The following is a 12,281-nucleotide window of genomic DNA, read 5'->3' on the forward strand; positions in this document are numbered from 1 at the left end:
AGTTATTGGTTGCAGAAAATGTTGTATTATATATTGTCTATTAAAAAGTATTAATGTATAAATTTCGTTTTTGTTTTTGCTGTGATTTGCACTTAGTTTTTATAATAAGTTAAAACTTATATATATATATAGGGTATATATGTATATATATGAAATAAAGAATTATGACTGACCTGTGGCCCCCTTGTCTTAACTTTGATTGGATAAACATGACCTGGATTTGCATAAGCTTTGATAGGGTTCATATTAGCCTCTTGCTAAATTCTGACCTATCAAACACTAAGAGCAGAAGGGTTTTGGAGAGTTCAGAAGTGGGAGTTCAATTGAGAGTTCACAAACTAAGAGTTCACAAATTTGATATGGATAACGCGGAGTCCGATCTTTTCGACGACATCGACATCGATAAATATTTCCAAGATTCAGATATTCAAGTACTTCACAAGTTGAAGGTTTTCCATAACAACCATGTTGATCAAACGAGAAATGGTGAGTTTTCTAAAGATCCTTGCTTGATGTTCATGTATTTCATGGTTGTTGTTATGTTTATCGATTGATCCGTTATCAATAATCATCACTTGTGATTTTCACTCTTTATAGCTCTATTTGAATGACCCAAAGTCAGATCTGAGTATATTATAAGCTGGATCTGAAGTATCTTCAGCTTCTTTTCTTCACAAAATGTTTACAAACCATTGACATATTAGTTGGATCTTATTACAGAGAAGTTGGTTGCTTGATCTGTGCTTTCAGTACTAATTTTAATGAATTGATATTCCTTCACTGTTTGTATGTTAAATACTCTAGTAGTTGATGGCTGTATGTTACATACTCATGTATCTAATGATGTTTTTGAAGTAGTTTCATAAGATGGTGTCTTAATTGTGTGTAATAACCTTCTAAATCTATAATGTTATCTTTATGTAATTTATGGATCTATTGTGTAAGCTAATTCTATTGTTACTTTTGGAGATTTATAATTGATCTATATTATCAAGTAAATACATTTTTTTTCCACATAAATACATAATTAAGCTTAATTTATTACTTTTTGAGCAAGAGTACGTTGCTATTAGATTTGTGTTCATTGCATATCCTTAGAGTTTGGTGTTTGATCCTTGCAGTTGCAGATATTCATATTTATCAACAGATTTGCTCTGCACTTTCAGCTATGCGATTCTATGAGCAAATCATTTCTGTCCAGTTTTGGGCCGCCGTAGTTTTTGGATCTCAGATTGTACTTACAACATGTGGTCAGCCATTCGGTTTTACCATGTCCACAAATGAATTTTGGTCATACCGTGTAGCGTGTTTAGATCATAATTCCTATGTAGATTGTAACAAAAGAGTGTGCATTGGGCTTCCTGGTCGTGTGTTCCTCAGTATGATTCCTGAATGGACCAATGATGTGGAAAAATACAATGATAAGCACTATCCTCAACTACAAGATGCTAAGCGTTCAAAAATACAAGGATCGTTTTCCATGCCTGTGATAAAAGATGGCAAGTGTATTGGTGTACTGGAGTTTGCTATAACAAATAAAAGAGAGAATTTTACCCATGAAATGGACGAAGTTCGTACGGCTCTTCAGGTTGGTCCCTTCCTCAATAAATCTAGGGTTGTCTTTGAGAATCCCTGAAAATTCGAGGGCCAGTAGAAAAAATAAGCCGTGAAATATAACTTTTGTTAAAAAAAGCATATAACAAATCTTGTTTTTTAAGGCTAAAACTATCCACACACCCCATATGCCTATTTAAACACCCTTTGCCTCGTATAAGCCTATACGAGGCGTATAGGGTTACATCAAATTCAGTGTCTGACTCATGTCAGTTCTGGTTTGACTGCTCATATATGCCTTGTATAGGCCTATACTGGACGTATAGGACTCCTCGTATAGGTCTCATATATGACCCATGCCCCATATATGCCACGTATAGGCCTATATGGGGCGTATATAAGGGTTTTTTTTAACAAACATTTTATACAAACTTTTATACAAAACAAGTTTTCTATTTTAAATAAATTAATATTAGAGTTATTATAGTTAATATGAGTTTTTTATAATTAATATTAGTATTATTGATACTAATATGAGTTTTTTATAATTAACATTAGTGTTATTATAATTAGTATGAGTTTTTTTTATAATTAATATTAGAGCTATTATAATTAATATGAGTTTTTTATAATTAATATTAGTATTATTGATATTAATATGAGTTTTTTTATAATTAATATTAGTGTTATGGATGTTAAAAAGAGAAAACAAAAAAAATTAAAAATATATGCCGCATATAGGGCTAGACTGGGCGTATAGTGGGATCCAAAAGACCATTATAGCCCTGTTTTGCCCCCAGTCTAGGCCTAACTCAGGGGTAAAATGGTCTTTTCGTCTATACGCCCCATATAGGCCTATACGAGGCATATAAGACAAAATATGACGTAATCAGAGATTCTCTTGGAAATTGAAAAAGGTTATACACGACGTATAGACCTATACGGGGCATATACGAGGGTGTGTAAGTAGGGACTAGAGTGTGTGAATATGTAAACCCTAAATGTATATATATATATTTTTATAAAACTTCGGGCCCAGGTAGAACGGGTCCTAAGAGGTCGCCCACCCAACCCTGGTAAATCATATATTCTTCTACATGATAGGTTTGTGTGTGGAATACATCTCAAAATAAATGTTAATTATAGAATTGTTCATGCATATAATCTTTACCTCCATTGTCCAATGGTTTTTGAGTAACAATTATTCCTCAAGAAGAAATGCGGGTGTTGTACATCTTGTACATATAGGTAAGGTAAAATTACAATTATAAATAAAGTTGACTTCAAATTTTCTAAAATAGACATTGACTTCCGGCTATGGCTTAGCCAACATATTTTGCCAGCTTAGCACCCAAATTTTATCGGCTTAGCCCACATTTAGAAGTTAATGACTATTTGATGATTAGTTTGGTAAACTGTCTGTCTATTGTCTATTTTTGAAATTTTCCTTAAAAGTATGCCAACACTACTCACTGTGTGATGCACTTCAGCCGCCTTAAAGCCGCTCTCATGCAGTATATAGTCAATGGTGATGCAACTTGGCTTATTTGTCACATCATGATTTTGGGATTTAAGGAATGAATCTTGAAATACCTAGGATAGGACGTTAACAGTCACAACTGATTGCCTAATTTTTTTTTTTTTTTGAAAAGCTTATTTCATTAGAAAACACACCAAGCCCGAAAACCGGGCCGGCAAAACAAAACAAAAAAAACTACATGCTACTAAAATACAAATTTACACCAATCAACCCAAGAAATCGACCTACCTTTAGCTCTATAATTGATTGCCTAATTTAGATAAATACTTTTACATCAAGTTAAGTGTTATGAAGATGGTGAGTTTATAATTGATTAGGTGGAAAACAATTTCTCTTGTATCTGTCAACAATTTACATAAAAAATGTTATGAGAAAGTTCACTCTTACAAAATCACTTGGATGATATAATTATATCTGGCTTTGGTTATTTGTACATCCTAGTGTCATATACGTTGTGTGACCTCGGGAAATGGTTACATCGTACATCGTACACCGTACGACGTATATAGTGTTATACGCGTCGTATAGGGGCTCATTTAATGCAAGGTGAAACCCTATAGAAGCCTATAGTGCTATACGCGTCGTATAAGAGGTGTCCAAACAATTTTGGGGGGTGTCTAAATACCGTCACCCTTATATTTACCGCAACATACAAATATACTTAACCTTTCCTGGTGTTTAATTGTTTATTAATCATTAGGGTTAGATATTAGGGCTAGATGTAGGTAAACAATAATATTAACTGTCGGCCTATGTATCCCAGATAACAACTCATTTTGTTTGTTTGTAGAACGTGGGGTTACAATCATCAGACCAAAATGAAAGCATCAACTTTGACACTTTAGAAAATTACTCTCCCGTGGTTGAGTCCCCCAGTGCCTCAAAAAAGGGTCGATATTCAAAGTCAAAGGAGATCACTCGTAATGATATTACAAAACTTTTTGGAGTGCCTAAGGCCAAAGCTACAAAAATATGTGGTATTTGTAAGTTCATATGCTATAACTTGATTGTATGATTTTAAAAACCAGATGTAAACAATTAATAAGGTTTTTTTTACTGGCATTTCCTTTATGCAGGGCATGATCATAAAACGTTAGCAAAGAATACCTTTACGAAGGCTCATAAAAGGTACGGGGTTGATAAGTGGCCGTGTATACGTGGTGAAATAGTCAAATCGTCTGCGCATAAAGCCCTAATTGAACATGCGGAAGCATTTCTTAAAACTAGTTCTGATGTAGCTCGGCGGATCAAACATATGAATTCTCAGCTCATGCAAGATGATAATGATGACATAACTTTTGAAGGTAACTTAGGGGACACGCCCATGGATGATTTGATATCCAACGGTAGATTTTTCAAACCTCGTACGTTTGTTAAATTCTAAAATGTTTTGGATCGATTAGAATGCGTATATCTTCTGATTTAAAATTGTTTTCAGCTTTGGAAACTGCAGATGGTAAAAGAGTTAGAGAACAAGTTGATGAGAGTGCCAGTCCAGTTAACAAAAGATCGCGGAACTAACTCAGACACAGGTCGAACGCCTTTTATGCAAATTCTGAAAACTTGAATAAAGTTCGATACATGTTTGAGTGGTTGACCTTAATTTTATTAGCAAACGAGATTGACGCAATCGAGATTGACGCTATTAGTTTTGGTAGATTGGTTATTGTTTAGAAAGTGCTTTATTCTTCCTCCTTTTTAGGAGTGATTGTTTGTTATGTGTGTCTATTTATATTGTTTGTTTTTCCTCTAGTTTGCATCAATGAAAATAAGAATCATTTCAAAATTTATCATGGTTATCACAGCCAAATCAATAACCTAATTTTTTTTCTCTCTTGCTCCTCATGGCTGACGGGGAACAAACTCCGGCCGGCAACCAAAACTCAACCGAAAAACCAACCCTTCATCCAGCATACACCGTAACCAACATCCGAACCCTCGATGGCAAGAAAACAAACTCCGGCCGGCAACCAAAACTCAACCGAAAAACCAACCCTTCATCCAGCATACACCGTAACCAACATCCGAACCCTCGATGGCAAGAAAGTAACATATTTGGCCTGGGTCAAGCTCTTCAAACTTCATGTTCGCGCCTACAAAGTTCTTCACCATATCGACGACACCGACTCACCCGATGAATCCGATCCGAAATTCTCTACATGGTCCGAACTAGATGCCCTCATATTACATTGGATTTACAGCACTTTGTCGGACGACTTGTTGTCTCGAGTACTCGACACCGATCTCACGGCTAGAGACGCATGGGTTAAAATCCAAGAAATATTTATCAATAACAAACAGGCTCGGGCGGTGACTCTCGAGACAAAGTTCACCAACACCACACTACAATCATGCTCCTCCTTTGATGACTACTGTCAAACCTTGAAAGATATTGCTGAGCAGCTTCGTGATGTCGACCAACCGGTTACCGAAAGTCGTCTTGTCATACAAATGGTACGTGGTCTTCCTATTGAGTGTGATACAATTGCAGCCATTATTAATCGTGAAAAATCAAAGTGGAAGATTGCTCGAAGCATGATTGAAGACGAACAATCTCGCCAAGTGGCCCGGTCTAATCCTACACGTGACACGGTTCTCCTACATTCCACGAATCCCACTTCGGCACCCACACAAAACGACTCAGCCCGTTCTCCCTATCCCAACGGATACCATGGACGCAACTATGACGCTGCCAAAGCCGCTCGTGGACGTGGTTATGCCGCTCGGGGTGGCCGCCAAGGCACCAACACCCATAATCCATCCTCTCTTGCTGGACGTGGAACTTGGGGACCTAACTACCAACACCATCAGAATCCACCAACCCAACATAACCTGCACCAAACCCATCCCTATTCACAGCCCAACTGGATAAACTCTAGTGGGCCTCCATCTTGGACACCACCACCTACACCATACCCATCCAATCCAGCCCAGTTCACTCCTCAACCATCCTACCCACAACAACAACAGGCCCATGTCGGGTAATGCTCTATTCTCGTCTGACATCGGGGTGCCGCTCTCCCACATCAGCCTCAACTATCATGACCCGCAATGGAACATGAACTCCAGAGCCTCATCCCACATCACATCAAATGCAGGTACTATTTTAACTCCTTCTTAATTACCTCAAAGCCATGTTTTTGTCGGTAATGGTCAGCGTGTACCTGTTACGGGTTCCGGTAATGGCTTATACACCCTTCCAAACAAAACTTACAAACTAAACAATATTGTTCACTCACCCTCTGTCATAAAAAATCTTTTATCTGTTAGTAAATTCACTACTGATAATCAGGTTTCCATTGAGTTTGACCCATTTGGTTTTTCCTTGAAGGACCTCAAGGATGGACGCCTCCTTTCCCGCCACAACAGTAGTGGAGATCTCTACTCGTTCACCACGTCGAAGTTTACATTCCTTTCCGCCGCCACTCATCCTCGATCCTTGGCATGATCGTCTAGGGCATCATGCGGTGGCCATGCTTCAGCATCTTTCTCGCACTTTTAATATTTCTTGCAATAAAATATCGATTTATCCTTTTGCTCTTCTTGTCAATTGTCAAATAGCAAACGTTTACCTTTTTTGGATTCTGTTTCTCATACTTTAAAACCATTTGATATTGAGCATTGCGATTTGTGGACTTCACCAATTGTTAGTAATTCTTGCTATAAATACTATTTGGTGCTCATTGATGACTATACAAATTATGTGTGGGTCTACCCACTTAAATAAAAATCCGACACATTTCACACTTTAACCAAATTCCACAAACTCATCCAAACTCAATTTTCTCTTCCCATAAAAACCAATCAATGTGATTTAGGAGGTGATAACAATAACTTCAAAGCTTTCGCTAACCAGAACGGCCTCCTTTTTCGATTTGCATGCCCTCAAACGTCCCAACAAAATGGGCGTTCCGAACGCATGATCCGTCGTATAAACGAAGTCATTCGTGCCCTACTTGTTCGTACTCACCTACCACCATAATTTTGGGTAGAAGCACTTCATACCGCTGCCTATCTTCACAACATCTTACCCATACAACGCCTAAATTACCAAACACCCGCTTTTGCACTTTATCTTCGACTTCCTACCTACAACCATATCCGCACTTTCGGATGTGCTTGCTACCCAAACATGACCGCTACCTCACCAAATAAACTCTTACCTAGATCCGCACGATGTGTATTTCTTGGATACCCATCCGACTTTTGTGGGCATTGGTGTTACAACCCCATCACGGGCCGTGTTCATCTTTCACGTCATGTTATATTTGATGAAAACACCTACCCATTTCTTGACCTATCACCCAACTCATCCTACACATTTCTTGATGGCCCCACCCCTCTAATACATCATTTTTTCCCCACATCCTACCCTTCTGTTGACACCTCTACCCAATCCTACAACACAAATCAGCCTTCTAGCACTCCTCCTAACCAACCACACTCTCCTCTAGATACCGCACCCAATTCTCAACACACTTCCCCCAACCCAACCAACCAGAAGACCCACCAGTTGATACGACATCGACTCAACCCACTCCCACTCCACCTCCGAATGTCCAAACCGAAGCACCCGCCCACCAATGCACACAATATGCAAACACGGTCCAAAGATGGCGTTCACAAACCAAACCCCCATTACAATCTTGCTACCCATTCCAACATTTCGCCAATCCCTACCTCCCCTACCAAAGCCTTATCGGACCCTAACTGGCTTCGCGCAATGAATGATGAATTTAATGCTTTGCAGGTTAATAATACATGGGAGTTAGGACCTAGACCCCCTTGATAATCCGATTATAAGATCAATGTGGCTTTTCACCATAAACTAAAAGCGGATGGCACCTTGGAGCGCTACAAAGCGCGGCTAGTTTGTAATGGAAAATCTCAAACTATTGGCGTAGATTGCACCGACACCTTCAGCCCGGTCGTCAAACCCGCTACAATCCGAACCGTGTTATCTTTAGTGGCCTCCCGATCATGGCCGATACATCAATTGGATGTAAAAAATGCTTTCCTTCATGGTAATCTGCAGGAAACGGTATACATGCATCAACCAGCCGGATTTGTCGACCCAAATTATCCGCACCATGTTTGTCGGCTCAAAAAATCGCTATACGGCCTGAAACAAGCACCGAGAGCCTGGTACACTCGGTTCTCTGCATTCCTCACTTCATTGGGATTTATTAGTTTTGCTAATAAATTTATGGGTATGTGGATTGATTAAGTTTTCTGTCTAGATAGATTATTGATATATTTAACATTCCATGTATCGTATTATATTATGAGATCCTGGCTTACGCACAAGATACTTCTTGGCTTCTTGCTAGAGATGACTTATTTAGTATGTACGTATGTAATTAAGGATGACATTGTCCCAAGCTGTTTAATGTGGACAAGGGAGCTCCTTATAGAATGTGCTACATGTACATTTACTTCTTAGTTGATAATAATTTACTATATATCACTGATCTAAGAAATTATTTTGGTGTCAGTATCAAACTGATAGCTAGCTATGTTTGGTTTTCTTATTCTGTTTGTAATGGTCAACACCCATGGCGTGACTACCACCCCACGTCAGAACCACATCGACTTTAGCCCTCCATATTGACGCCTTTGATGTGTGTAAAATGCAACATATAAATTACATCAATTGAGGCATAAAACTAACCCTTTTTAAGTACTAATGTTGGAAAAAGAGTGTTTTTGTCTTCCTTTTGTATTTTCAGGATGAAATGAGCTCAAATTCACAAAAGAAGCAAAAAGACAGCTAATTCTAACATAAATACAAGAAAAGGAACAAAAGTGGATTGCCCGACCCCTCAACGGCATCCTCCCAAGCAGAAAAGAGAAGTCAGAAGACTGAACACGCCCCGTGCTCAGCCAGCACGGGGCCGTGCCCAAGAAGCAGCAGAAAAGACAAACCTATAGAAGCTTCTATTGCCCACCACGGGGCCGTGTCCAGTGAGCACGGGGGCGTGGCGTAAGTGCAGCAGGCGCATTAATTGTAATTGCGAATTACAATTAATGAAGAGAGAGAGTGTCAGACGGGCACGGGGGCGTGTCCAGCGGACACGGGGCCGTGCCCAGCCTTCTGTTCAGCCTATAAATAGGAGTGTTTGGTTTCATTTCAACTCATCCCTTGGCACACCACCTTTCTCACACTTCATCCACCACCCACCACCACCATAACACCATCATCCACCACCATCATTCATTGTCCATCATAGAGTGTGTGAGTCGTCTCGGGATCCAAGATTGATCGTAAGAGTTCTTGACAATCAAGGCCATGTTTGCCTAAGTCTCTTACATCACTTGGTGAAGACAAGTGTTTAGTATAATACTTTTTATTTTTAATCTTTTGCATTTTTTATTTGGTTTTGTATTAATGACTTTAATAACTAGTTGCTTATGTTGAATGTGATCTTTCCTTATCGTTTGTCCGTGGTGTCTTGGCATTATTTTACTGTCTATATAAAATAAAAGATTTTCACCATTCATATCTCCACGGTCTATATGGAGATATGTTGGCTACCTGGTCGGGGGTTAAGGGAACGGTTTGGTAAGGGTCTTGCCCTTGTTCAACGTTTAGAGGTCCTGCAAGGGACCTGGGTCAAATTTAGTAGGATCTCCTTCAATGCCCATAGGTATTGGATGGCGGGGATCCAAACTCTTTGACCCCCTCATAAGTTAACTACTATTAATACTATAACCCGACTATTTAGGACTGTATCCCTGCTGACTCAGACTACTTAGTCGAGGATAACGTCACCGCCAAAAGCGGGGCCTACCATAATTTGCATTAATAACTTAATTCATTATCTTCCAATAATCCAACCCTTTAGGATTGTATCCTTGCTGACTCAAACTACTGGGTTGAGGGTAACGTCACCTTCAAAAGAGGGGCCTACTACAATAACTAAGATAATCTCTTAAACAAGTGCAAAAGTGTGAAAATAATCAAAGGTTATACTAATACACGAGTCGGATCCAAGTGATTCATCTTGTCTATCTGTTTTTATTTTATTTTTATTTTTCAGCATTTAGTTAGTTTTTTTTTTATTTTCTTAGTTTAAAAATCTTTTCTAACTTTTTGAGTTGATTAGACGTTGAGGATAAACCGGTACTAAAAGCTCTTGTGTCCTTGGACGACCTCGGTATCTTACCAACACTATACTACGTCCACGATGGGTGCACTTGCCCATATGTGTGTTTAGTGTTAGTAAATATCATGTTTTATAAATTTAAAACTTGGCTAAAAGTGTAAAAAGGGCTTAAAATATACATAAAAAAATATAACACACTTCACGCACATCAAGTTTTTGGCGCCGCTGCCGGGGACACAAGAATTTTAAGAAAGTTAGGAATCAACGGCCTAATCATATTTTTTATTTTTCTTTTTAATTTTTTAGGATTTTCTTAAGTTTTTCAGCTTCTGCAGAGCTCAGCACGGGCCGTGCCTGGTCGGACACGGGCCGTGCCCAGCATCGTTACCGGCAGTTTTTAGTTTTCCAAGTTACAGAAGGCTGACCACGGGGCCGTGTCGGTGCAACACGGGGCCGTGTCCAACTTTCCAGTAACTGGGATCTGGAAAACAATCACTGTAACTCCGACCACGGGCCGTGTTCGCTGAGCACGGGGCCGTGGTGAACCTTCTGACCAGCATTCTTTTCTGTTTTTTATTGCAGGACTTGGAACCAGACGCCATCCTACATAGTGTATGAGCTCCAGTTCTAATAAGGACATAAAAGAACCTCTAGAAGAACCCGAACGCTTTCTCAGAAAAAGACTAAACGCTAAAAACCAAGAGAAAGTTTCAGGGAATCCACCTCCAATGGCGGACCAACGTACCCTCATGGATTATCTACGACCCACCGTAGGTAACCTAGGCGCCGCTATCAATGCACCGAATGTTGAAGCCAATAACTTCGAACTTCGGCCGCATTTGATACAAATGCTCCAAAACTCCGCAACCTTCCATGGGCTTGCGGACGAGGATCCCCATCTACATATTACTAATTTCTTAGAAATATGTGATACCTTTCGGATCAATGGAGCATCAAATGACGCCATCCGCCTCCGAATGTTTCCTTTTTCACTAAAAAACCGAGCAAAAGCTTGGCTCAACGCCCTCCCAGCTGGATCGGTGAACACCTGGGATGAACTAGCCCAAAAATTTCTCTATAAGTATTTCCCTCCCGCTAAAACGGCTAAATTAATGACTGAAATTAATACATATTCACAAGAGGACGGGGAATCCTTATATGAAACTTGGGAAAGGTTCAAGGAACTATTACGCAAGTGTCCACATCATGGCCTTGCGATATGGCAACAAGTATCCACTTTCTATAATGGATTGTTGCCACACACAAGGCAGACACTTGATTCTAGCTCCGGGGGACTTTTAGGTAATCACCGCCCGCATGAAATATACAACCAAATTGAGGAAATTGCTCAAACCAATTTTCAATGGCACACCCCCCAAGGAAATAAATCTATTGCCCCGGGCGCCCATAAGGTTGATGAAAGCACTTCTTTACAAGCCCAAATCGAGGCCCTTTCTTCAAAAATAAAAAAATTAGAAATGACAAAAACAGTCTCGGTTATGGCTTGTGAAGGGTGTGGTGGGTCACATGAAAATTGGAGTTGTATGAAAGAAACAGACGATCAACAAGAGTCGGTAAGCTACATTGATAATAGACCTAGGCCGTCGGGTCCTCCAACGGGCACTTACAACCAAGGATGGCGAAGCCACCCAAACCTTGGTTGGAGAGAGCCCGGCAATAGTAGTAACCAACAAACCCAACGACCAAACTTTCAACAACCAAGAAATGAGCCACAAAATTTCACTCAACAACAAGGTGGACGAGAAAGGCTTGAAGATACTGTATCTCGCCTCATCTCCAACACTGAAAAGAAAAACTCGGAAAGGTTTCTACAATTAGAATCAAATTTTAGAAATCAACAAGCTAGTATTCAAAACATAGAAAAACAATTAAATCAGCTAGCCCAAAATTTTTCCGAGAGACCACAAGGTGCATTACCAAGCAATACCGAAACAAATCCAAAAGCGCAAGTTCATCTCATCACGTTACGAAACCGCACCGTGGGGACTGCGGAGGCGCCACCACCGACAGAAGAAACTGTACCCCCACCTCTGCAGGAGAAGAACTCCCCTACGTCATCA

The 12,281-nt window shown here is 39.7% G+C and overlaps 2 protein-coding genes and 1 non-coding gene across 3 annotated transcripts; 2 read left to right on the forward strand and 1 right to left on the reverse strand.

Moving 5' to 3' along the window:
• Positions 1–359: 359 nt before the first annotated feature.
• LOC110888711 (protein NLP1) lies at positions 360–4,832 on the forward strand. The gene is made up of 5 exons (XM_035980156.1): positions 360–486; positions 1,122–1,588; positions 3,885–4,077; positions 4,171–4,398; positions 4,548–4,832. Exons 1-5 carry the CDS (start codon positions 360–362, stop codon positions 4,613–4,615), a joined length of 1,083 nt encoding a protein of 360 aa, XP_035836049.1. The 3' UTR covers positions 4,616–4,832.
• A 203-nt stretch (positions 4,833–5,035) lies between these two features.
• LOC110888713 lies at positions 5,036–6,079 on the forward strand. Its single transcript, XM_022136224.1, has one exon. It carries the CDS (start codon positions 5,036–5,038, stop codon positions 6,077–6,079), a length of 1,044 nt encoding a protein of 347 aa, XP_021991916.1.
• A 5,227-nt stretch (positions 6,080–11,306) lies between these two features.
• Positions 11,307–11,413, reverse strand: LOC118484402. Its single transcript, XR_004873513.1, has one exon. It is a non-coding gene; the product is annotated as a small nucleolar RNA R71 (small nucleolar RNA).
• Positions 11,414–12,281: the final 868 nt, after the last annotated feature.

This window comes from Helianthus annuus, chromosome 11, assembly GCF_002127325.2.
Source record: "Helianthus annuus cultivar XRQ/B chromosome 11, HanXRQr2.0-SUNRISE, whole genome shotgun sequence".
Classification (NCBI taxonomy): domain Eukaryota; kingdom Viridiplantae; phylum Streptophyta; class Magnoliopsida; order Asterales; family Asteraceae; genus Helianthus; species Helianthus annuus.